Source organism: Pollachius pollachius, assembly GCF_949987615.1.
Source record: "Pollachius pollachius genome assembly, chromosome: 9".
Lineage (NCBI taxonomy): Eukaryota > Metazoa > Chordata > Actinopteri > Gadiformes > Gadidae > Pollachius > Pollachius pollachius.
Genome location: NC_136942.1, coordinates 19,453,528 through 19,480,642, shown reverse-complemented (window position 1 = coordinate 19,480,642; position 27,115 = coordinate 19,453,528). Strand labels below are relative to the sequence as shown.

Sequence of the window (27,115 nt, the reverse complement as noted above, 5' to 3'; positions counted from 1 at the left end):
CAACAAGCAAAGGGAGGGGAAAACTGTATCAAAAATGATGTATCAATAAATTATCATAGAAAACCCTTTTTGAAATACAAACACTTTAATCCATATTTATACTGCATGCTAATCCTGTATCATAGTCAGGTGAAATCAGGCTCACGGTCGTCTCGTCAAGGCTCACAAATGCATTGTGAACCTTTTAAGTGCAAATGTAATCAGGGATTGATTGGAAACAATGGAATTCATTGAAAGGATCACAGGGAGACCGTTTGGCCCTAGGATACAAACACACACATACACGTGCACACACACACACACACACACACACACACATATTACACAGACAAATTGGCAAATGTTAACATACTGCATAGTACAATATTTTTTATTAGATCATCTTTCCATCCATTCATTCTGTTTTCACATGTCTGAGCACACACCACATACACACACACACACACACACACACACACACACACACACACACACACACTTTGCTTATGGCACATGGATATGACAGCGTATGATTAGGATCACAACAAACAGAAGCTGGTCTCAATCTTGGTTTGTTTTTGCTCCTCTATTTCTGTCTCTGTCTCGCTCTGTGTGTGATGTAACAGCCCATCGCAGGTCTTGTCAAGTCTCCAACTCTTTTTGAACAAACATGCATTTAGCATTAAATTATTACTCATAAATATCACAATGAACTTCAAGAGATTAATCACATCCTAATTGTGTGTTGTATTGGAGATTGGGTACATTATTTCTGCTGAGAAATCTGAATAGTTTTTGAAGAAATACTAAAAAGTTGAATTCTATATGTTTTTGTGTTTTTTGAGGTGCAGCGCCACAAACGTGTCTATTTTTAACAGTTTGGGGCGGCTCTGAGATGGAGAATCAGGGCAGGCTGGATACAGTCTGGAGATGGTTTGATCCTTCCAAGTTTTTACCACATCCAAAACTCTGCATTACGCTGCATCAATAGACCTGCTTTGTAGATAAATATAATGTTCATGAAGGCTATCCTGCACACGTCATTTCATGCGTAGCATTTCTGATCATGTTTAACCATAAATTCAACATGAATAACAAATAAATATCAATATGCATTTTTTGCAGTTCTGTTCTTACTTTGCACCCGCAAAAGTATGCTAATATCCTCAAAGCCATGTCTGATGATAAAATAATAATAATTAATCCATTGAAGCATGCTGGGTTGGATCAAACCCTGGGCTGCTGTGTGTCTGCAGAGAAGGGCCCCCCCTCAGGGACAGAGGGAGAGCTGTGAGGCGGAGATAACTTGCTGTTATCTGGATCAGCTCAGTCAGGTATGACAACTCCTATTCCCCTGGAACAATTTCTAGGAATCTCAACCCCATGTGCCATGGGTGGCAACCCATAGGGGAAATCTGAGCTTTGCTTGTCTTAACTATTTAACCAGCGCATGTTGTGCTGGTTATCCAGTATGTCTGTGTTGTATGTGTATTAGGGGTTAGCTAACGCCATCATCCAGCTGGTTAGGCAAGTGTCCCTTACGACAGTAGATTATAAATGTTGTATCCAGCAGAATAAACTGATCAAATGTCCCTTCTAGTATGTTGGTTTACCTCCGATTGATTAACTGTTTATTTCAGGCTGATTTAGCTGGAGATACTGTTTTTATGTGCAAAAGATCGTGTCAAGCTTTTCTCCACCTCCTCCCCTCCCCTGGGCTGCATGCACTAACAATAAGCGGGCATTTGACTTGCATATTGATCAGAAACAAAGAACTGATGCATCACATCTGTAAACTGCCATTTTAATGAGGGGAAATATGCCATACATTGAATGCAGTGAATGGTCATGGTTAATAATGCCGGTGAGCAACTAACAGTAACATGCAACCGATATGTAAAGTAATTAATGTCCATTGGGAGTTTTTTATTTAACAGTTATTCAATGGCTTTTGAGTCCTTTGTCGCATGTAAGCAGAAGTGGATCAAGAAACAGTGAGCAAACCGCTCTGTCCTACATCGCTCAACATATGGCGTCCTTTTCATCCACAGCAGAGCCATAATTACTCACTTCTATTTGTCCTTTCGTACCTGTCAGTACTGCCCACCCCCTAGCACAGCTGACTAGAGCCAGCTGTGGTGGCTCCACATTCCTACCTCCTCATCGCATTCCTCCTCATCTCCTACCAACTCATGTCCTCATCTCCAGCCTCCTCCTCTCCTGCCGCCTTGCAGACTACCTCCTCTCCCACTGCCTGCCTTCTAATCAGATTCCTCATCTCCTACCTCCTCCCCCTCCTGCTACCCCCCGTTCTTGCCCCCCCCCATGTCCCTTGGAACGGTGCGAGAACAATCAGCCTGCCTCGACATAAGTACCTCCATTTCCCAACCATTGCATTGTTTCAACAGAATTAATGGCTGTTTAAAACACCACCCTAAAAGACACAATAGCTCACCTTTAATTATCTATTTTTTTAGGATGGAGGGTTTCAGTCAGTGGTGGGTGGGGGTTTAGTGGCTGGATAAGTAGATGGAGTGGATATGTATCAAAAGGATGAGTGTGCTGCCGTCGTCAATCGAGTGCTGATAGGTTGTCTGTCTTGCGTGGCGATGTCTGCAGAAGCTGCAGGTCTATTGTTAGTTCCCCTCACCTCCAGCGGGCTCATTTTGTCGATGCCAGACGTATTCCACTTCTCCCTGTCATGTCTTATTCCACCGATGAGCCAATCTGGGAGAAGAGCCGGGAGTTGTTTGACGTCACTGGCAACAACAGACACTGAAGAAGGAGGAGAAGAAGGAGAAGACGAAGAAGAAAACTAGGAGGAAGAAGAAGGAGAAAAACAAGAAGAAGAACACAAGAACAACAACAACAACAAGAATAAGAAGAACAACAACGTCAACAGCAAGAGGAGGACAAAGAAGAAGAGGAAGAAGAGTCCATCCATCTTGTGGCGCAGAGGAGGTGTATTTTGGTCAGCGTCTCATGGTGTCAAATACGTCACAGATTCTTGGGTGCGAACCTCAAACACGCCGAGCTTACGAACTTGGTGTCAGAACATGCACTCTGCTTGCTGCCCTCAAAACATGTGAGGTGAAATACACACCAAATGGGAGGTCTATGTTGATCTGGTCTAATCTTTATTTCTAGTTAATAGAAAATGAAAATGTCCCTCATGAGTAAGCACTTCAATGAAATAACATATACTGATATTGAAAATGAATGTATATATACAACAAATTATACTCACACAATATAAGGACATTACCACCACAGAATCTTGTCAAATAATTTGAGTTTTAACCTCTTGTCAGCTTGTCAGGATCAGAAACATTATCATTTTAAGTGTGTTAAAAACGTGCCGTTTTCAAACCGTACATGTTCTCCACTAAATGCTCCCATAACCTCGACCACAACAGACGCCGAGGGAATGCCAATCACTGACGTAGGCTAGTAGTTAATTAATGAAATATGCTCACATGCAAAGATGTGAGCGTATTTCCCATCTATTTGGTCACCAAGGAACCACACAAACAAAAACACACTTCTCTTTTCATATACAATTAAGATTTAGTTATAGGAGCAGACTAGCACAGATCCAAAAAACACCACATCACACACACACACACACACACACACACACACACACACACACACACACACACACACACACACGCACAGACTCTCTTCCATTATGTGGACATTGAAATGAAACTGAGAGATTCAAACATAGAGGACATCAAAGCAGCCACTCGGCTAAATGGGTAACAAACTCCTTATTAAATATTCACCAGTCTCCAAGGATACAGCCGCCACACACACACACACACACACACACACACAGACATACATATATACACACAATCATCAACGTAATCAACAAGCAAATTGTGACCTGTATGGTGATATTGAATAATACTACATTCAATTACATCCCTTGAAAAGTTGCAGGTGTTGGTTATGAGAGGGAATAGAGGGGTAGTGAAGAAGACTAGAGAGGGGATGAGAGGTGTGTGCATGTGTGTGCCTGTGTGTGTGTGTGTCTGTGTGTGCATGTGTACCTGATTTTGTGTGTGTGTGTGTCTGTGTGTACTCACGAGTCTGTTTGTATGCGATGTGTGTGTGTTAAAAAAAAAGTGTGTGTGTTAGATAAAAATATTAGAGGAAGAGGGACAAAAAGTCTGCAGTGTCATTTTATTTTGTGGGCCATCACTCAGACATGGTGATTCCCTAACATGTGGAGAGGTGGACGAGCGGTTCTGCTGCTCCGTTAAGAACCAGCGCTGCACTTGATGAATGTATTCAGTATCAGGCGATCTGGTGTGTGGCGGTCGTGGTGAAGGGGATGGGGTTGGTGCCAATTCAGCGGTGTCAAAGAACACATGCGCCTGATACAATCGCTGAGACACCAAATGCCATGAGAATGTCAGGCTACAGCACAGAGAGTGATAGCAGGCCACTGGCTGGAAGGGTGTTTTGCAAAAATGTTGCATTAAACCAAAATTAACCCTGTGCTGACTGAGATATAAAGGTAAAATTTCCGAAAGCATAGAGTATTGTTCTAATAATTGTCACATTTCCACAAGGTGGGATTTAAACACACATTGTGGCTGTTGATTTACCTCAGCCATATATGTTTCCATATGTACGTCTGATAGCACAGCACAACATCCTGTTTGGTGCGTAGGGCCAGAGTCCATCTAACATTGGCTTCAAGTTAAGGGAACCAATTCCAGCCTTCATGTTCTTTGCATCATTTTCTATTTTTCTATTCCCACTCCTAAGTTTAATGTGACTAAAGACTATTTTAAAAGCAATTTTTTTGTCTGGGTCTCTAAATATACTCAGCCTATTGAGCAGCGTCTCACAGCGTTGGGCAGGGAAATGGTTATATTTAGAAGAAGGAAGAGCAGCAGGTGCGATGTAAGATATCTGAAAATGGAAATGGCTCCCATGGGTGACAGCGCTTGCCTCCATGCTCGCTCACGTGCTAATGAACACGTCTGAACCAGCGGGGGGGGGGGGGGGGGGGGGGGTACGGTAACACTGCCATCGCTTTGGTTTGTAAACACCTTTAGGTGAAGAGGGGCGGAGATCTCAGCCCACCTTTCAGTCGGTGATACTGTCCTCGTGTTGCTGCTGTCCAATCACCCGGGCCCGTGACGATGATAAGCTTACACTGTTATTTACCATCAGACACTTCCTCTTTGATTTTGACGCCTCGTTGGTCATTTTCTGACCACGGAACAGACAGAAAACAACTATCAGCCATCACTGACATGAATTATAAATAAAGCGTTTCAACGCCTGCTTGCTTACTCACAGCCTTCGTCGCTCCTCCTTGCCGGTGAACCACAGTCAGATGGAGGTTTGTATATGGGCTAGTGGTCGTCTCCTGCCTAAATATACGTCAGTGTTTACGAGGCAGATGCCATACCGAGCGGGGCGTATGCCGTATGGACTATAAGCATACGGATAGACACAAAACAGAAAACAATCACTCAAGCACAGTCACACTGCCTTACTGTGAGGAGGGATGGCCGCCCGCTGCTTTTATAAAGCCTTCGGTTCCCCCTCTCTGTGTGCCTTGTAAACAACATGTCCCTGGAGATCAAAAGGCAATCACAGGTGAGAAATCACAGCCGGCATCGACGACTTGTGCTCCGAGACATCAGAAGAGTGTTAAGATGGCCAATAAAGTGATTAGCCCTAACATCTCCCAGGAATAGGCCTGGGGGGTCAGAGGGCTTATGATCAAATGTGCAAATAATAAAGTCCATTAAAAAGCCTTTCTTTGAATACCACCTCAGCCTTCCCATGTATAACCCTGTGCCATGCTATGTTTCTGATTACCTGTTCCTTGCAACGCTGCAAACATTACTGCTCTCATTACCAAGTGCTTCTTTTCGGTCTCATAGCAACCTAAAAATAGAAATATCCCTATTAGGCTCTATGGATATAATAGCTGGTAAATTTTGGCGTCCGTAAGTGGCAGTTGATCTACAAAAATGGTTAAAAAATATGTTATTTTGTTCGGGATGATAAACAATTGTCAAATTCTAAATACATTCATGAAAAAACGGTTTGAATGCAAGCAAAAAAAGATATCGTTTAATTTCATTAAATTGCACATTGACAGTGAGAACAGTAATCTGATGGTTCTCTTGAAAAGACGTGTAATCGTTTGTTGTGCTTGTTTTTCCTTCATTGCAAGCTTCATAGTACGGCTTGGAAGTAGAAGAAGGATAGCATGACTGAATACAGCCTCTCCAAATCAAATAAATAGCCTTAGTAAGTTTCATTTACATTTCTTTGGAGGATAATGATTTTTGTTTATATTTTTGGTAGATGAGTGCAAGATAGCAAAGTTTTTCACAAGGCATTTATTTTGGTCGACTCTGACGTCAAGAGAATACACGTTTCATTCAACAAGCAGAAAAGTTATTTATATCCTCAGCATCTTGAGGTTGTGATTCTCGAGTGCGCAGCGAAAGGAATGCTGCCCATTGGACTGATGTGGATGGATTGCACCCATCACAAAAGCGAAGACTCATAAGCTATGGTGTCAGAGTGTCATACTCTAGTCCGAAACGAATCAAAAGTAGAAAGCGGAATTTGGAGTTTAGTTGCGACCAAAAAAGGAATATTCTGCGAGATCATCCGCAAAGTGTGCGTTGTTGCATTTATTTGCACGTTTGCGATTTTATTGAGATAATCCCTATTAGTTACTCCAAGAATGGCAACCCTGTCTTCTCTCCAGGTAAGATTTTCTTTGGCAATATACATTATGAAATCTACACATTTTAGGCAATGTAAAAAGTAGGATATATATGCAGCATACGAGAGAGGAGTTATTGTCTCATTTGCCTTGTCTGCCTTGAACAGGATTGTTAACTTTTGCATTGGATATGTGTGTACCAAGAAACGTTTATTTATGTCAGTGATTTAAATTATCTGTCTTGTAAAGTGAAGCGATGACTTAGACAATTTGTGAAGCATCGCGTCCAAAATGAGCACCTTGGATAGCGACTGTCTCTCGACGCTTCACGGAAAGCCATTCAGCTAGTTCATATACTGGTTGTGTCTTGCCTGGCAAGTCAAATGAAAATAATCTATGATTATCTAGACGTTCAAAAATGAAAATAGGATTTAATAGCTTTTTTTTTTATTGGTATGTACTTTATGTAGTTGTTGGATCAAAATACCTCACCTTTGTCACTCATCGTCATTAAGCAGCGCTACTCGGTGGCTTATTATAATCCCTAAATATAGCAAACATTTATGTTTGCATAGCTTTTGCAAATCTTCTATAACAATTAAACCGATTTGTGGTTGTACGCTGTACTTTCGACTTATGGTCCTTGGATGTCTAAAGACTGCCACCACCTGGCAGTGGCTTTTATGTGATCATTTAGTAAGCAAACATTTTAGGGAAAAAACTAACCAATTGTTTTAATACGACTTTCAAATATGTTCACATGCCTTATTTGTCTATGATGACTGAATCTCTTCCACCCCCCCCCCCCCCCCCCCCCCCCCCCCCAAAAAAAAAAGGGCTTTGGGTTGTTGTAGTTGCGTTTCACCACCGAGGGACAGACCTGTGACGATCTGCAAGATGGCAGACATCCTGGAGCTGCGGACCGACGGCAACTCTCTGCTTAAGGCCGTGTGGCTCCAGCGCCTTCGGCTCACCAGGCTCCTGCTGGAGGGGGGGGCCTACATCAACGAGAGCAACGAGCGTGGGGAGACACCGCTCATGGTCGCCTGCATGTCCAAACACGTCGACCAGCAGAGCGTGAGCAAGGCCAAGCTGGTGAAGTACCTGCTGGACAACAACGCCGACCCCAACATACAGGACAAGGCGGGCAAGACGGCGCTGATGCACGCCTGCATCCAGAGGGCTGGCCACGAGGTGGTGGCCCACCTGCTGAGCAACGGGGCCGACCCCAGCCTGGGGGACCGTGCTGGGGCCTCGGCTCTCGTATATGCCATCAACGCTGACGATAAGGAGACGCTCAAGCTGCTGCTGGACGCGTGCAAGGCAAAGGGGAAGGAGGTCATCATCATCACCACGGATAAGTCGCCGTCCGGCGCCAAAAACACCAAGCAGTACCTCAACGTGCCGCCCTCGCCAGAGCTGGACGAGATGAGCTCCTCCCTGTACTGCACCTCCCCCTCCGACATCCACGTGATCGCCTGTCCAACGCCGCACCCTGCCGAGGGGCAGCAGCAGAACACGGTGGTCAGCTTCCAGACCAAGCTCAAGGTCTCCAGCTCGGCGGCCAAGCTCGCTAACGGCGTGCCTGCCTCGCCAACGCGCCGGCCCGCTAACCCCAAGCGAGCGCGCCTGCCCCAGCTGAAGAGGCTCCAGTCAGAGCCCTGGGGCCTCATCGCCCCCTCCGTCCTCGCGGCCGCTGCTGCCGCCGCCGCTGCTGCAGCCGCGTCTTCGTCCTCTACTTCTTCCCCTTCTTCGTCCCATGACGACAGCAGGCGCGCCACCTCCAACGAAGAGCTGGTGACGGGGCTGAATGGCCTCGCTCTCCTGAGCAAACGGTCTTCGCTGTCCCGACAGAACAGCGTTGACTGCAAAGAATGCCTGTTCCCGTCCGTGAGCGATCCCCCGTGCAAGATGACAACCTCCATCTCCGTCCCGCCAACCTCCAAAATGGCGTACGACCTGGCCTTCAACCAGCATCAGACCCTGAACCACGCTCTGAACCAGCACCAGCCCCTGGCGCGTCGGAGCACCGGGCCCCCCGAGCAAGACTGCTGCGGGGGCAGCACCGGCGGCCCGGTCAGTCTGAGGGACACGTTGGTGCACAGGAGGCGCCTAGGCAACACCGACTACTACGACTCAGACTCCCAGCTGTACTCGGACTCGGCCACGCTGGACTCTCCGCAGGTCCCGCTGGAGCGGAGGAAGCTCAACATGTCCCCGCTGGCCCTGCTCACCAGCTCCAGGGAGTCACTGGACAGCAACGCCAGCCTCTCCTCGCCCGGGCTGGCACGCCGGCGGGCACCGGGCCTGCTTGAGAGGCGTGGCTCAGGCACTCTGCTGCTGGACCACATCTCCCACACCAGGCCCGGGTACCTGCCTCCGCTCAACATCAACCCTAACCCGCCCATCCCGGACATCGGGGCCAGCAGTAAGCCCTCTTCAACGATGGCACCGGGCATCAGGGCTGTAGCTCCTCCCAGCACCCCCAAAAGAGTGGGTCTCAAGCCCAAGAAGAAGTTGATCCGGAGGCACTCTATGCAAGTGGAGCAGATGAAGCAGCTTTCGGATTTTGAGGAGCTGGCCCATTAGTCAGTGTCGGCAGCGCGTTGAGAGGCCATGCTTGTTTCAACAATTTCAGGAAATAAGGTTATCGTGGAGCTTTGTCAACCACTCGCGCGGGTCTGTTGGATGTTGTCGAAATCATGTAGAAAATGTTTCCACATTTGATCGAAAAATGAGCAATATAGAAAGATGTTGTCCTCCCCCATCCTTCAGTCATCCAAAAACCTCAGAATTGTAGTTTTCCAAATGATCAGCATTTATATGTAATCAACTTTTGAATGTAATTCCAGAATGTGGTACGATCAAATACACTAGCTTTGCAATGATAATGTAGTACTAGAACATACTGGGTCCATGTAGCCAACTCTGGATGCACTTTGTGTGTCTGTAAATACAATTGTACGGACTCATTTGAATTCTTAAAAGAAGTGATTCACTGGTCCGAGACGTAGCTTCAGTATGATGTTGAATTTGACTGTTCATAGCGAGTGTGTACACAGTGCCTTTAAGACAAAGAAATAGAACAAGGAGTTAAAAAAACATTTTGAGCACCGGGCCATTCGTTCTCATGATGATCCACCAAAACACTCCTTGGTGGATCATCCTCCTCCTTATTATCACTCTTGTAACAAACAAACTGTTAAGATTACTAATAATTGCAATGGAGGATCTGAATCAATGAATGAAAAGCTTTAATACACAGGGGAAGGTAAAGAAGCAATGGGCTATATAAAACAACACAACATTACTATCCAGGAGAATTAAACATGCGATCACAGATGTTCAAACCACCATGGACACTTTCTACATAAATACTCAGAAAGGTTTTGCCCTAGTCAACCAATAAATCGGTGGTAAAGGGATCAATGAATCAATTATAAATGTAGGACAATTCAATTTTTAACAACATAGGCTTCCACATCACTTTGCTGTGAAGTATTCCTTCTTTTAAAAGAGACAAAGAACATAATTTATTGCATAGTATTTTTGTAAGTAGATTGTTGTTTATTTCAAAATAAATGTCTACCAATTGTCTGTTGTCTGATGTTTCTTTTCTGTTAACACGTTCACTGCTCCCATAAGCTAGTCGGACAGTATTGGGCCCATATAAAAATGGTAACTCTGTATCTGAGACTCCTTTGAGACCGGTAATACACTCATTCTTGGGCAAGCATAAAATCACACATCCAAAATCTCCTCTGCGTTTTTGCGGCAGTTGAACTGAAGAGGGCAGTATTCGACTTCTCCCCAATAGTAGAACTCAGTCTGAAGGCTTTCTTCTATCACATCTCGTTCCTTTTCTTTGGTATTGAAGCAGGGGTTCCAACCAGCATGTTCATAATTGGTAGTTTGCACTTAGAAAAGCTCATAAATACAATGCGCCTGTCGTTCAGACATCTACAGTTAAACACTAATTTAGGAGCCAACTGTATTATTAGCTGCTGTAACGGGACAGCTTAGAAACCCCTCCAAATAACTTTGCTTCCCCTCACCCGCATATTCATATTGGGAAGCATGTACAGTTGTCTGTATCATTCAATATGTTTTACTATACTTTTGAAATGTGGCATTAATGCAATTTCAGATAAGCTATTACCTTGGGATAGTATGAACATTGGTCAGTCTGGTGTTTTTCGTATATGTGTACCATCATGTGTTTAATGCATGTTGGATGCATTGCTTGTGAAATAATTAAACTTTCATGTTGTGATACAAGAAATACTTCATCATTCAGTCAAATTATATCAGTTTGTATGCATTGACGTAACCGTTATTCTGCAATGGGTTGCCTAACAGAATGCCTCTTCAAATAATAAAACAAACCACAAACGTAAACCAATATTTAAGTGCAGGAGTACACAGTACCTGATCAGATACCAATTCCTCCAGTGGGGGGCGTTGTAACCACTATCACAGATATGACGAGTTAGCATGCAGTCCAGTAGGGCAGGACCGTAGTTCGAGTCAATTTCTATGGTTCTAGCCAAGGTGGGTGAATGTCGATAACTAAGTTGTGTATTTTAAATAGTTTGCATTTTTTTGTGTTGTTTTGGGCACTCTAAATGCAGCATACAGGCCTATACATTGCGTCTGAATTGCAGTAGCCAATATATCAGCTGAATTCATATGTTGTTTTATAATGTTGTTAGAATAAAAAAGTCCTTCACAACCCTGCAAGATAAATAAAACATGGGTAGCAAGGGAGACAATAGGAAACTTCCCTTAAAAAATAAATAAATACATAAAATGTAGGCTATATTCCTACACACACACACACACGCACACACACGCACACACACACACACACACACACACACACACACACACACACACACACACACACACACACACACACACACACACACTAACTATACAACAATGATTTTTATGCAATTCCAAAGATGGGTGAACCCAGTGAATTGATTTGGATATTGTTTTTTGATATTCGGGAGCCACCGTTACACTAAGGCTTAGTAACAGTGGAGGTGACCCTTACTCCGTGTTCTGTCTGCAGCAGCGAGACTCTCGCTGCATCTGGCTCAGGCCCAGAAAGACACATGACTACCTACTTCCCATTCCTTCCCCCGTTATGGTAGCTATGGTGCCCTGCTAATATTAGAGATTCATCTGACATGAAGAACTCCAGAATGTAACTAACATCGTCGTTTAATTAGTTTGGAATAAGGTATACGTCTCTGGTGTTCTGTTTATCTGGGTGATGTCAGTTTATTTGCTGGGCTTATTGTAGCTGCGCTTTGTGGGCTTTTTTGGGTGCTTGAATCTAACATTTCCAGGCCATATGTGTTAAGGTTGTAAATGCGCACGTGTATTACAAGGGAAGTTCATTCAACACGAAAAGAGACAAGTCCCACATATGTGACCTCTTCACACTGGACGTAAGCTCCAAGCACAGCCCCACTCAGCCAATGGTACCAGTGAGTGGGTGGCTCCTCCTCTGCTCCTTTGACGTAATACCGAGCGACTAAAGGAGCAGATAATTTCAGCCCCTTTTGCGGAGTTTATATCGGAGAATCAACTGGAAAGGATAAGGGCGAGAAATGGCTGGTTACCTGAAGGTCCTTAGCTCCCTGTCGAGGTCTGCGGCATCTCTTTCGAGAAACCCAGCAGTGCTTGCGCAAGCGGCCAATGGCCAGACTTTGCAACAGAGGAATTGTGAGTTGGAAATCGTTATCATATTTTGTTTGAATACATGTTGCCTCTACGTGGTCGATGATAGCCGATTGAACACCACATATTTGTTTTAGCTAGTTGTCGTTAGCTTTGCTCGAAGTGCCATGAAATCAAAGGAACGACGAACCTATAAGTACTAGCGTTCAAAAGTCAGTAACAGACAGCTTCAACCGTTAAAATGTGACGATGCTCCCTCGCGCAAACCAGTGGGGCCAGTGGAAAACCTCTCGAGCCGGCAGGGGGGGAGGGCTGGGGCCAGCCCAGGTCACGTCTTTGTCGTTTCCTTCATTTGCAAACTGTCGTTTGGCTCTCCTTTGATTGAAGGCGTGTAGTGCCACCGATTGTTTCACAGCTGGCTGCTCCAACGATCAACACGTGTTAAAGTATTTCATTGCAGTGCGTCTGTTGTTGCTTGCTCAAACGATTCACTTTTGCTTCTTGGAGAAAATGTGCCACGAAGAACTTGGCAGGGTTTGAATGGACGGGGTTTGGCCGCTATACGACTTGCGAACAAATAAAGCATACTTTTTTTGGAAATAGTATATACGCATGGTTGTTGCTACATTGTATGTGACATCATATATGTGGTTAACTTTTGTGCCTTTTTTATTTGTTTTAATGGTATGCTATTACTTTACGCGGTTGTCTTGGCAAAGTACTGACTTGAAAAACTTTACCCAGAAGGTCAGACAAGACCCAGCAAGCCAAAGAGGGCAATGGCTGCCTAAGCGCCATATCATGCATCATTTTAAATTAAATTCAAAGCAGATTTCAAGCTCTAACACGAAAACCAGTTTTCGCTGATGATTTTTTACGTATGTAGACAAGTTATTTAAGGTCGGATATGAAGTGTGTGTGCTGTGTAAACACCCCTTTCCGTGACTCCAGGCAACGGGTCAGTTGAAGGACATGTAGTTCAATGTAATCCCCAGCTGTTTTACAGGCTCTCGGCTGAACTGTTACTAACTCCATAGTTACTGCTAGGGTCACTTTGGAGTCCGACAATACTGCCCATTGTTGGCTTTAGTAACGTTGGGACAAACAGGATAGTCTCTATGCTACGGTTTAAAACCCTCATGCACTCGACAAATGCCTCGAGTGGGAAAAGGGTAGTAGTCCCATCTTTAATAAGATACTACAAATACGGGTAGTAGGGCTACGTCTCTATTTATATATTTTAATCGTTGTGCGTTTAGTTACATTGACAAACACAACAGAGGCTGTATAAAAGTCATATGTTTTCTTAGCTTTTAAAAAGTTAGCCATTCACTGTAAAACCGGTAGGCTTTTCTAGGGTGTGCATTTTGATCACTCGGTTTCTTGCTTGGTATTTGGGGCTTGTATAGGAACTCTGTTACTAAAGGTGATCCAGATTACCTTTTTCTAAAAACCCAGTTTGCTCTACAGTCTCCACCTACCAAAAGGCTTGTCAGAGTCAATGATCAAATTCTGCTACATAGCAGGTTATGCTGACTAGACCTCACACAATGGTATCTTCCATGGAATTGTTTGGTTTTTGTCTTTTCAAATACACATCATAAGGGAGTCTTCTCTACAGAGCCCAGATTAACAGTCTCTAGCCTACATAGAGAAAGTTATGCAATCACTCTGCTTTCGCTGAAGCCCCTCCCCAATGTGCTCTCATTCCTTTTCATAGCGAATGTCCTTTGAGCACGTCTAGGTTAAACCACACACAAATTTTACCAGACATGCTTTGGACACAGATTTTAGTAGACATTGAGAAACTGTCTCTAACTTTATGCATTCTACTAGCTAGAAAACAGACATCTGTTGACAACCATTTTGAAAATATAATCCAGAGTCTAGTCATATTCAAAGGATTGCAACTGTCCTATGACTTCCTAAAACCTATGCCCTCATCATATGTCTTATCTCCAAAGAAGGGTGAACTCTTTGTGAGCGACGCATTCCATAGGAATACAAGCACTTTACAAAAACATTGAAAATGTAAAAGGTTTACAGCGATCTTATTCATTAACCAGTCTTCTCTTTGACTTTGAGTGCTCCAGTGGAAGGCATTATCTTGCTGTCCCCTTAAAGAGTATCTGGGATGTTTACTTAAGTTAATCAATGCCCTGAGTAGGTAAAGACTACCTGAAATCGGTCATGGTTGTTGAACTTTTATTCAGCCTATATAGAATGATTAAAATGATCAAATCTTTTCACTGAATAAAGGCTTAACTCAAACAATTTTTCATATGTTTTTAGTCTGGCCCCACCTTTTTACTGTGCTGTTATATTTGTTAACGTGTTTAATGATACTAAAAGGTTTGTACTGGAAGTTAGTCTGAACATTTAGGAAGAAAACCAGGGCTATGTTGGCAGGTGCTACTACTATTGACAGTGCATTGTAAAGGTTAAATTCCTCTTCAGGCACACGCTGTCTTACTATTTCATAGTGTTCTTCTGCAGAAAGCAACCTCTGATCTCTTGACTGTACATCATGTCAAGGCACAAGGGAAATGCAGATGATTGAGGCATGCAGTGTACTTTTTTCAGCGGAATGTCCATTTACTGGAAAATATATATTGTCTAATTTCTTGCACTCGTAGAAAACCATTTAAACAGCAATGATTTTGTCTTTCTTTTGTGGCTACTTTTGGCTATTTTATGAATTGACAGGTGACCTTGTGTGTCATGAAAGTCACCCTGGAATGAAATAATTTATTGTATCTACCAGCATAAATTAGGTGTTTGCAAATAATCATAGTGTTCTTTAACTTAGAATAGCGTCTGTTCGACTTTAATTTCAAGCTATTCTGTTAACTTCCTTTGCAATACTTTCATAACTTCATGCCACACCACACATAATCAAGCATTAGTCTCAAAGGGATTTTTTGGTAAACCAGAAAAAAACGTGTATGCAGCCTAATGAGTTGACTCCACATATCCTGCCTTGGATCCTCAATTTTACTTTTCTTTGCCCCAGTATTTCCCTTTTTTCTCGAGTTGCAACTCATACCCTGGTTTGATTTTGTTTTGTGATTGTGTTATGATTTTATTTATTTTAACAGATGCCGACAAACGCATCAAGGTGGCCCAGCCAGTGGTGGAGATGGACGGAGACGAGATGACCCGCATCATCTGGGAGTTCATCAAGGAGAAGGTAAAACTCATACCCTGGAGCTGGGGATCTGGATGGAAGCGTTCAGGGACATGTCTGTCTTTCATCCCAAAGGGGGCGGAATATAGCATAGGCTGTCTGACGGATCTATTTTTACACAACCAACCGACACGTGGCTGAGAGGGTAGAGCGAGAGCAATTGTACAGAGTGAGCGAGACAACGACGAGAGGGAAGATTATGTTTGGATGCTGTGGGGGGGAGTTGTTTTTTTTTTGTGACTGGATGATTTCCAATTGGAGAGAGCAGATGGTGCATTGACTCTGGGAAGGGAAAACATGGAGGATCATGGGAGATCGTTCAAGGGTTTTTTGTAGAGACAACGGGAACATACACCATAACAAAGATAAATGAAAGACATTAAATGAATGGTGGTATTTCACAGGGCAGTCATTTATTATCCATTTTGCTTGATATGTTGTAATTAACCTATTGCTACTAATTTCCAAACATAAAAGGTGCAACATTTTGTTCCCTTTTTAAATAGTGAAGACTGTCATTCCTATACTTGGTCCTAGTCTTATTGAAAGAGGTCTGTTCTGTTGTGGTTAGCTCATCTTGTCCAACGTGGATGTGGAGTTGAAGTACTATGACCTGGGCCTTCCGTACCGTGACCAGACCGATGACCAGGTCACCATAGATTCCGCCCTGGCCACCCTGAAGTACAACGTGGCTGTCAAATGCGCCACCATCACACCAGACGAAGAAAGAGTGACAGGTAAGAGGTTATTTTTGGTTTGCAAGTACAGAGCTTAATTTTTATGTTTCTTTTGTTGTTTTTTATTCAGCCAGCTGTTGAAGGAAGATATTGAACTGGTGATGAAACCATCGTCACTACAGTTTCTCCTTGCTTCACTGAAGTATCAGCTTCAAATATATTTGGTCAGAATTACATTTTTGATTAGCATTTATGTGCCTTCGCAAAATGTAATCAATAGCAGGAGCCCAAACCTGTATCTATATCAATGAAGTTCCAATTCTACAGTTTGGGTGAATATGCACTCTTCAAACTTCTCGTGCCGCTCTACCACAAACGTTACAATTAAAGTATCGAGTCTCTAAAATAGCTAATGCTATTTTCGTAACATTCATGGCAGTACGCATGTGCACTTAATGCCATCTTGTAGAATCAGTACAAGAAAGTCATTTTTACAATGATATCGGTCCTGGATAGTTTCATCATCATACCAATGTACCTCTTTAAATTAGTTTGTAAACCTTGTCTAGCATGGTCGTCCATGTTGTTTAAGCGTTGTTCACTTTTTTTTAAGAGTTCAGCCTGAAGAAGATGTGGAAGAGCCCTAACGGAACCATCAGGAACATCCTGGGTGGAACAGTGTTCCGTGAGCCAATCATTTGCAAGAACATTCCCAGGCTAGTGCCAGGATGGACCCAACCCATCACCATCGGCAGACACGCCTTTGGGGACCAGGTCGGTCCCTACTGAACACCCAATCTCAAGATGTTGCACTTGTAGTCCATTGCCTTTTTTTTATTTGTAGTATTTTTATTTTCTTACAAGGGATCTTTCCTTCACATCTGCCTTATGTGGTTGTCAATTGGCATGACATTTCTGAAAATTTCTCATGAAATTACAGTAATTTTATGTTTTGTCCCACAGTACAGGGCAACAGACTTTGTCGTGGACCAGCCGGGGAAATTCAAGATGATCTTCACCCCGACTGATGGCAGCCAGGGCAAAGAATGGGAGGTGTACGATTTCCCCGCCGGGGGCTGTGGAATGGGCATGTACAACACAGATGAGGTGAGGACCCCTCTCCATTTATATCACGGTTGTTAGTTTTGATAGACGTTTGGGGACTGTTGACTCAACCCCAATAAAGCCAGGAGGACTGACGATTTAGTACCGGAACAACCTCCATTACCTCGGTATATTGTAGACCCAAGAGGGCAACAAACCTCAACCTGCTGATATCACTGAGTTTATCGTGGAATCTAAAGCGTGCCAGACTGGCCTCTTGTCAACCCACCCGCCACTATGTGTTTGCTAGTGTGGGTTTGTTTGATTTAACAACACTGGAGGTCATGCATTGGGCTCTATAGCTGTCCAGCGGAAACAGACTTGTTAGTGAAATGTATTTATGAGGTCAAGTCGGTAGACGGAAGGTCATTCACCCTTTTAACGCTTGTATGACCTCTACAAGTCAAGACCTTTCCTCTTCTCCGCCCCCCCCCCCCCCCCCCCCCCGACTCCTCTTCCAACAGTCTATTTCGGGCTTTGGACATAGCTGCTTCCAGTATGCCATTGCTAAGAAGTGGCCGTTGTACCTGAGCACCAAGAACACAATCCTTAAGGCTTATGACGGCAGATTCAAGGACATCTTCCAGGATGTCTATGAGAAGTGAGTGAATTTTCCCCACAGAATCAGTCTGTCGTGTGGGCACTCCCTACCTGGTTGACCCTCTCTCTGTGCCCTGCAGGCACTACCAGTCTGAGTTTGAGAAGCTGAAGATCTGGTACGAGCACAGACTCATCGACGACATGGTAGCCCAGGTGCTCAAGTCCACCGGAGCCTTCGTGTGGGCCTGCAAGAACTACGATGGCGACGTGCAGTCTGACATCCTTGCTCAGGGTGAGATGTGACTCAAAGCTCTGCTCCTCATTTATAATCACAGAGGGAAGGCCCCCTTTGTTTTGGTTCAAAGGCCAGGGAAAGACGACCCTGTGTGCGTTTGTGCCCTCAGGTTTCGGCTCTCTGGGACTGATGACCTCAGTGCTCGTGTGCCCGGACGGGAAGACGATCGAGGCAGAGGCTGCCCATGGCACCGTGACAAGGCACTACCGGGAGCACCAGAAGGTTTGTAGCAAGTCCATCCACGTGTTAATCCCAAAAGCAGTGGCCTAGTGCCACGGCCAATTCACCAGTGTAGCACCACTGCCATCTTGTGGTTGAAATGCAAACTACAGTTGTCAGCCAATAACGATGTGTTGGCGCCCACTCATCAGACATTTGCAGGAAGTGTAACGATTCTAAGATGAAGGTAGGTAATCACTGAACACCTCTTTTCTCCACCAATGCAGGGTAATTCCACTAGCACCAACCCCATTGCCAGCATCTTCGCCTGGACCAGGGGTCTGGAGCACCGTGGGAAGCTCGACGGCAACCCCGACCTCATCAAGTGAGCAGGACGTCATGGCGCTACTGTCTGATTTGACCATGTTTTATTGTTGAAATTAATAATTGCCAACCTTTTTTGTTTATCCGTTTCATAGGTTCTCTCAGATCCTGGAGAGGGTGTGCGTAGAGACGGTTGAGAGTGGTGTAATGACCAAGGATCTTGCTGGTTGCATCCACGGCCTGCCCAAGTAAGTCGAGATTTAGCAACTCTAAAGTGACAAAAATATCAGCTAAGCAGAAGTGATCATTTTAGATAACATATCGTTTGAGTACGAGGATGTGGTGAGTGATTTGACTACCAGCTGAAAGGTTCTGGGCTGAATCCCCAATGACTGCAGTCTACCAGTAGAAGGCATTCTTGAGCAAGATTCCCACCCCCTACCTGCTCCTAAAATGGCATCCATCTGAAATCACTGCAAGGTGCATAAGCTGTCGCAAGTTCTGATTGTGTTTGACTGTTGTCTTCCAGCTGCAAGCTCAACGAACACTACGTCAATACTACTGACTTCCTGGATGCCATCAGGCTAAATCTGGATAAAGCTCTTGGCAAGTGAAGAACGTGAACTAGAGCAGCGAACCTAGAAAAGATACTGTCATTAAAAATGTATTTTGTACATCCATTTTAACTTAAAAGGTCAAAATAAGCATCCATTTTATGTTGAAGGAAAACAATTTGTGTTTAAAAAACAATGTTTAATTAAAGGAAATGAAGTATTCTGTGATTAGGTTTTAAGGTTCGTACCTATTGACCGGTCTTCCGTCTAGTGCCTCAGTCTAGTGCCTCCCTCCATGTTCTACCCTATTTTTGTAATGTATGAACTATACCAAGGGCTGGGATGCCAATAAACTCCCTTGATTCTCCTCTACTGCTTCTCTCTTCTGTTAAGAATGGTGGGTTTCTTTAATGTAAATAAATTTATTTTACAGTATCATCTGGTTCACAACATTGTACATACATTTCTATTCATTGTTTCCACACAAATGTCAACAATACAGAAAGCAACTGGAGAGTCCATCAGAGATATCATCACTAAAACTGATGGATTGAACACAAGCCTCAAGAATTCAGCAGAAAGAATGTGTAGCATCTTTTTTTTTAAATGCGCCATATCAACATTGCAAATGGATGCCTTGTGTGCGTGTTATGTTTTGAAAAGCTAAGCGCTGGGAAATATGAATATGTTGAGCATTTCCCCACTCCCAGAGTCATTTTCCATGAGGTCCATGGCCCTGTCACATGTTCGGGGGCTGTCGTTCATCACTTTAGACTACTGTACAGCGTGATGGATGGCAGGCACACGGGGCCACTTAATATTTCTGTCCCAAGTTTTTTCTTTTCGGGGGATGGTGGGGGACAATTCTTGTTGAAATTCATCCATGAAAACCCAAACAGCACTAGGGGAAGGAGAGCAGGGTGTGCATTGCTTTAGAGAGTCTGGTAGTGCGAAGGCCTGGATGGGGGGAGGAGGAGGAGGAGCTGGAGTTTGTGGAGAGAAATGCTGTAATGCAGTCTTTTCTCTGGTAATCTTTTGAGGAAATCTACTGATGGTTAGGCAGGGGAGTGGGGGGCCAGGGATGGAGGGGGGGTAAATGTAATTATGTAAGCACTGTGATTGGGCTCGGTGAAATCCAATCCCAGCTCGATACAATGCTAAGAAGCAAGGCTGTTGCTGCCCTTAGCTGCAAGATTTGGCAAAAGGTCGATCCAATTCTTTGGTAAGAGGCTCCACGATTAAAACGGGGTGTTTCCATTAGCATCTTAAACATCTCACAGCAACAATTACATTCATGGACTAAGAATCAATACAGCGTGGTACTTGCTAACACAGGAAATTAAAAACCAGACTGGACATATACGGGTGCCCCCAATGCAGCGAACTGATTTAAGTATCCAGCCGTCATACGGTATCACTGATACATTCTGTACAGTAAAATACAATAACATTTGAGTTGCAAATCCTATGGGCTTCAAATGGTCATTTCAAAGACCATGATTTTTCCTAATCACAGTTTAGAATCAGAGTGATACAAATGAAATTCATTAACTCCTAACTTGATATGCGTTGGCAAGTGAAATGAATAGGACTTGTTTAATTCTTTTAGCCCATCTAATCAGTGTGCCCCAGCAGACTTTCTTGGCTGAGAATTGTCTCATTAACTGCATTATCTCATCGCTGTATGCCTTTATAAGTTTATTCAGCTAAAATGTGCTTTGTGATTTGGGCTGAAAGGGGAATTCCGTATATCACATATTTGCAATGGAAAAATAAATGTCCCTATATTTAAGTAAGTCAGTATCTTTCAAACACGTGTTTGAGTTGAACTCCAACGATGAGCGTGTAGCTAGGTCTAGGTATACATTTCGGAGCCAGGTAGCATAAGGATAGATTCCAGTGCATATAAAATGTGCGGATATCACAGGGTTACTTCATGCCCTTAATGAACAAACCCAGAACTGTGCCTTTATACAGCAATAAACAAAAACATCCCCTCTTTTTTATCGGTTGTCACTTGTATTCTACGTGGGGTGATTTAAATAGGATTCATGCAGTGTTGTAGCGCGCCGCTCCTTTTCCATAACTACTGTAGTACTCCATTTCAGAGAGTTTAGCAATGTCTGGGGTGTTGTTGCTGGCTCGGTTTTCTCGTTCACTGAATTCAAAGCTGTCTTCGTCATAGTCTTCCTGTCCCTCCATGTCTTGAGGGGGTTCTGGAGAGAGCAAGAGACACAAATATGAGTTGACCCGTCTGTCAGAAGCTCAAATAGCAAATAGAGACACTTCCTGAAGACAAACAGTGCCAGAGAGGACAGTCAGTAAGTTGCCCCACCCTTCCCTGCCTTCATATCACTTTGTCCGCAGATAGAGCGGCACGGCTAATCGTGGACTTGCTATATTTACTAAACACATGGTGGAAGAGCCGGGGTAGGCCATAAAACACTGTCAATTGAGTAGTAAGCATGCTGCTTCATAAAATTGCATGAGGAATAGACCAAATGAAATGGGCAGTATAGTTGCATAAATCCATACATACATACTCAGCGGATTGTTTACCTTGTCCTTCAATAGAGGCGTCCAGAATGCCATGCTTGACTTTCATGTGTCGACTGAGGTTGCCTTTCAGGTTGAACTTGCTGGTGCAGTAAGGACACTTGAAGGGCTTACTTCCTGCGTGGAGGTGCATGTGGCCCAGGAGGTTGTACATCCGGTTGAAGGACTTTCCACACACCTGAACACACCAAGAGGACAAAGGTTAACGACCGGACTGCCCCTCTACTGTCTTCCACTGGGACTCATGATCCGTTGTTCAAGGGGTTGTGCTCACCTTGCATTTGAAAGGCTTGACGGGCAGGTGGACGATCATGTGGGTTTTGAGGGTCTGCTTCTGAACGAAGGTCTTGAAGCAGATGTGGCACTGGAAGGGCCGCACACTTGCGTGAATCAGCATGTGCCTCTTCAGGTTGGCCGGGAGGGTGAACTCTCGGGAACACACCTCGCACTTGAATTCTTTCATACCCTGGAAAAAACACAAGTGGGACCCTTTATTAATATAAAGGACAATAATTCACAGGAACACTTTTGTGTGTCATAGGGTTTCAATGGCTTTGCCAAGCCCAGTGAAGCTTATAATCGTATAATGATGTGGGGGACTTTAGCTCCACCAAGTGTTGAGGCATGAGATCCCATAGATTAGTGACAACTGCTAAGTATTGTTAGCCATGGCTTTTACATTCCGAATGAAGTTAGGATCTGGCCATATTTGTAGTTTGAACAAACTGCTTATTAAACCAACAAATTGGTTTCACAGAAAAAACGGAAAACTATAGGCAAAAGAAAGGGGAAGTGGTTCTACCGGTATGATTCACAAGGCTTAAAAGGAAGTACTGGACAACAGTCTCTATAACAAAACACATGCATGCAGGGGTGATAGGGGGTAAAGTCAAAGCATTGTAGCCTTTGATGATTATGTTTACAAAGCCCCGTATGTATGCTTTTATCTACTTAACAGTGGCATTTAGCTTTTGTTTTCTACGCAAAGATCTTGCTTTTGAAACCTCAGATGACCAGATGAGCCAACGAGAACAGGGGTTGGAATGGGACATCTGATATGTGACTATGTAGTGTGACAAAACCGAAAAGAAAACAGGCACACTATGAAGTTAAAGTACCTTCGACACAAGGGCGTGCGCTGCCAGTACCTTGTGTGTTAGAGCATGCTGCCGAAGGTGGTGGATCTGGACAAACTCCATGCCGCACTCGGGGCAGACGTAGGGCCGCACATTCTGGTGCTTCATGAGGTGGTTCTGGAGCTGGCTGCGGTAGGCGAAGGACTTGTGGCACTCGGTGCACTGGTAGCTGGTCGGACCCTGGTGGCTGGTGAGGTGGCGCTTGAGATGGGCGTAGGTGGGGAACTCCATGCCACACTGGGAGCACACATGACACTGGCCGCTCTCGTGCTTGTTCTCGTGCGTGCGCAGCTCGCTGGGGTAAGCGAAGCCCCGGCCGCAGAAGCGGCAGCTGTACGGCTTAACGTCGGAGTGCTGCAGCATGTGGCGCTTGAGGTGGCTGGTCTGCGTGAAGGCCTTCTCGCACACGGTGCACTTGTGCGGCCGCGTGCCCTGGTGGGTGAGCAGGTGAGTCTGCAGGTGGCTGGGCTGCTTGAACAGCTTGCCGCAGTGGAGGCACTCATGGGGCTTGATGCCGTTGTGTCCCAGGATGTGCGTGACCAGGTTGTACTTGGAGGTGTAGGACTTCTCGCACATGCGACACTTCCAGCGCTTCAGCCCCTCGCCCACGTCCACGCAGTACGACTCGTCGATCTGCACGTTGATGTCCAGCCGGTCGATCTGCATGCGGCGTGCCAGGCCCTCGGGGTCCGACCACAGCATGGCCTGCCCGTTGTCCTCGTAGTCCCCGGGCAGGGCCATGTCCCCCGCTTCGTAGGCCGGCTCGCCCGAGTCGTAGAAGCGGTTCATCAGGGGGCTTCCGCTGTCTCTTCCTGTCTTGAGGTTCAGTGCCTCCTCTTCCTCTTCCTCAACCGCCCGCTCCTCTTCCTTTCCCCGTCGTTCCCCCTTCGCCCTCTCCTCTGTTTCGGGCTGCGGTGGCCGGTCTTCCTGTTGACTGGGGCTGTCCCTGGAACAGCTGCTGCAGCTTCCACAGGCCCTCTCCTCCTTCAATGAGCCAGCCTGCCTGCCGGCCGGCTCCTCCTGCTGGCTGCGGCTCTTGTGCGTGTGGATGCAGGAAGGAGGTGTGTCGGACTCCAGGCGCTCCCCCTTGATCTGCGCCTGCGGGATGGGCACCCTGCGGGGACGTTCCTCCTCTTCTGCGCTGCTCCTCGGCCTCTTGGTCCTCCCCCGAGGCCCGGGCCTCCTCCTCTGGCTGGAGTGGGGCGGGGCGTCTGCTGAGTCGGCGGGCTCGGCCAGGTAGTCCCCGTTGGCGCCGATGAGCTGGTCGGCGTACTCGTACTCTGGGCCCTCGGCCGGTGGGGGGGGCCCCTCTCTGGGCTCTCCCGAGTAGAAGCCATTGGGGGCGATGGTGGCGCCGAAGATCTCGTTCTGCGAGATGAGCCCCAGCACGGCGGCCTGGGCGAGGGACAGCACCACCACGGGCTCTGTCTGCGTGGACACGTCCATTTGGCTCTCGATCATTTTGGGGTAGTTCTGCGCCAGACGGCTAGTCACCTCTTCCTGTCGAGAAACGAACGCTCAGGGTCAGAGATCCGCGTGTCTAAAAAACACAGAAGTCATTCATCGCACACAGACCTGGTGACAAGCGGTCAGCCTCATCCGAGGAGAACTATAGTCGCGCTATCGATATCAGCATTGAATAATGTATCGGCAATAATTAAAACAAACTGATCCAGGAGGAATGCAGGCAGATTTCCTTTCTTGTCAACGTTTGCCTGTGAAAGCTGCATTTTGACTACGCCTTTTTTTCTTTCTTGCAGGGAATCCAGAGGAGACCATTAGATTGAAGAGATAAAGTAGATCTGTGTTAGCAACCGACTTCCTTCCTTGCTCAGGCTTCAGAATAATACAGAATAGAAAAGAGAGGGGGGGGAGGAGGGGGGCTGCAGGTCCAACCAGGAAGCTGACTTCCGTGGACTGTCCACAGCACTTCCTGTGGGGTCTGGGGGCAGCTCCTCTCTCTGGCCTTACTCGGCCCATCACTGGAGCCAACCTTCCCACTCATGAGCCAGGCGGAGCCACACACCTAGGCCACCTACTTCATGACGCCTGCCACAGCTCGGCTGTTCCTAACAACTTGATATAAGCTGGCAGGCAATCTCATATCCACAGCAGACATTCGATTGAGACTTCCAGCTCATTCAGTATTCCAGAGCTATTCATGAGGCCGGCTGACATAATTACGTGAATCAGAGTGGTGTGTTATGGACTCACAGCCGAAGGTTTGTCCGAGATGACTGTAAAGTCTGGGTTAGTTCAAAAGAATTTCTGATCGATTTGAAATGAGAGCATTGTAGCCAGGGGTCAGCCTCTACGGTAAACATGAGACAGGCAGAGGCCAGGGCCAAAGCCCAGTGGTTGTTGTGAGGATCAGATCTGTATAATGTATAACAAATCTCTAGCACTGCTTGTGTGCGTAAGCGCTACACAGTCGGTGCCTTGCCGTCATACATTACCGACAAGAGACGCTTCCTTTCCTCATAGAAAATTCAGGGAGGAGAAAGAGTAGATAGAATGATAAAGAAAGAGGAGATAAAGCAGCAAAAAAAACGTGTGTGTGTGTGTGTGTGAGATGGGAGAGAGAGGGGGTGGGTATATGTGTGTGTGTGTGTGGGGGGGGGGTGGGGGGGGGGGGGGGGGTGGGGGGGGGGTAGACCTGGATGCCCTGATAACCACGTCATTTATAATTACTGCTTTTAAAGTAGTCAGACAGAGACAGACTGTATTCGTGAGAAAAGAAATGCAGAAAGTAGGTGTGTATTTGAGCATGCGTGTGTGTCTGTGTCTGTGTGTTTTTGTGTGTGTGTGTGTTTGTGTGTGAGAGAAAGAAAGAGAGAGAGAGAGGGAGGTATAGAGAGAAGCAGAAAGAGCTGTGGGCGGGGGAGGAGTGGAGGGAGAGGGAGAGAGAAATGAGATGGAGGGGCTGAAAGATAAAGAAAGAGGGGAGGGGAGGAGAGGGGAGGGGAAGGGAGAGATTGAGTGAGCATGTGAGAGAGGGGAAGAGAGAAAGGGAAGGGAGAGGGAGGGGTGTAGCGGGGGACTGGAGAGACAGAAAGACAGAGTGAGTGACTGAGTGAGTGAGAGAGAGAGATAGAGAGAGAAAGAGAAACAGAGGGATAGGAGGGAGGGGAGCCAGGGAATGAAGAGAAGAGAGAAAGCACAGCTAAATGAAAGGCTGACAAAATGAAAGAGGAAAAGACAAATGACAAGGAGAGGGAGAGGAACGAGAGTAATTGCAAGTGTCCATACTTCCAAATTTCACAAGTTGCATTGCAAAGACACCTAAGGACAAACACAGCAGAAAACAATTCAGAAATCCAATAAATACTACATCGGGGAAAGAGGAAACTGAAAAAAAAAATGCTGTTTTTCCACCGGTACCTTCTTAAAGATGTTGCCGTTACGGTGCAAATGTATAAACAAAAAGTGAGCATTCTTCTTGCACATAACCAGACACACACACACACACACACACATACACACGCTCGGTCACACACACACACACACACACACACACACACACACACACAAACACACACATTCACACACATGTTCACACACCGGATATAAACACTTGACAAACAAGCCATTACAATAACTGTTAAGCCAAACGGTAAAACTGCGCAAACCTTGGCTTGTCTTGAAGCTCCAAAACTCACCACATTGTTCCTGGAGTGATGTTTGAGGTGTTTCAGGGATCTCATTCTTCAGGAGAAATGTGTGGAGCAAAAAAACCTCCTCCTATTTATATCTGTGGGAAGAGTGGGGCGGTCCCACGGCTCATCCTCCTCCTACTGTTGCTGTTATCAGAACTGACTGTGCCTGCCCCCCCCCACCCCCTACTCTCCCTCCTCCTCCCTCCCTCCCTCCCCACACACACGCACACACACCACACACTCACACACACACGCACACACACTATCACCCCATTTCTTTCTCTTCCTCCCACCCTTTCCATCCCATCTCACTTCTCTTTCTCTCTCTCTCTCGCTCTCTCTCTCTCTCTCTCTCTTTCCTCCTTTCTCTCTTACGAACAGACAGATACACACACACACACACACACACACACACACACACACACACACACACATCTTATCTCCCTTTCTCACTACCTACAATTCAGCATGACCCTTCAACACACATTTCTCTTTAAGGCTCAGAGACGCAGTCTCTATCTTCTGTTGATCACACTCCTACC

The 27,115-nt window shown here is 45.5% G+C and overlaps 3 protein-coding genes across 6 annotated transcripts; 2 read left to right on the top strand and 1 right to left on the bottom strand.

Moving 5' to 3' along the window:
* Nucleotides 1-7,591: 7,591 nt before the first annotated feature.
* Nucleotides 7,592-9,283, top strand: ankrd34c (ankyrin repeat domain 34C; the record flags this gene model as incomplete). The annotated part of the gene is made up of 1 exon (XM_079742987.1): nucleotides 7,592-9,283. One exon carries the CDS (start codon nucleotides 7,592-7,594, stop codon nucleotides 9,281-9,283), a length of 1,692 nt encoding a protein of 563 aa, XP_079599113.1.
* Nucleotides 9,284-12,254: 2,971 nt separating this feature from the next.
* idh2 (isocitrate dehydrogenase (NADP(+)) 2) lies at nucleotides 12,255-19,597 on the top strand. Its single transcript, XM_079743234.1, has 11 exons — nucleotides 12,255-12,430; nucleotides 15,484-15,575; nucleotides 16,144-16,309; nucleotides 16,863-17,023; nucleotides 17,213-17,356; nucleotides 17,818-17,954; nucleotides 18,034-18,185; nucleotides 18,298-18,410; nucleotides 18,635-18,732; nucleotides 18,827-18,919; nucleotides 19,201-19,597. Exons 1-11 carry the CDS (start codon nucleotides 12,316-12,318, stop codon nucleotides 19,283-19,285), a joined length of 1,356 nt encoding a protein of 451 aa, XP_079599360.1. The 5' UTR covers nucleotides 12,255-12,315; the 3' UTR covers nucleotides 19,286-19,597.
* A 994-nt stretch (nucleotides 19,598-20,591) lies between these two features.
* znf710a (zinc finger protein 710a) lies at nucleotides 20,592-26,615 on the bottom strand. 4 transcript variants are annotated; one of them, XM_079743230.1, is made up of 5 exons: nucleotides 26,577-26,615; nucleotides 22,900-24,417; nucleotides 22,056-22,247; nucleotides 21,785-21,959; nucleotides 20,592-21,441 (listed from the first exon to the last, which is right to left on the bottom strand). In XM_079743230.1, the coding sequence occupies exons 2-5, from the start codon at nucleotides 24,376-24,378 to the stop codon at nucleotides 21,275-21,277; spliced, it is 2,013 nt and encodes a 670-aa protein (XP_079599356.1). In that variant the 5' UTR covers nucleotides 24,379-24,417; nucleotides 26,577-26,615; the 3' UTR covers nucleotides 20,592-21,274. The 4 variants fall into 4 exon arrangements, with proteins under 4 accessions (XP_079599356.1, XP_079599359.1, XP_079599358.1 ...); XM_079743233.1 differs by having other exon boundaries at nucleotides 22,930-24,417; XM_079743232.1 differs by having other exon boundaries at nucleotides 22,900-24,413.
* Between the last annotated feature and the right edge of the window lie 500 nt (nucleotides 26,616-27,115).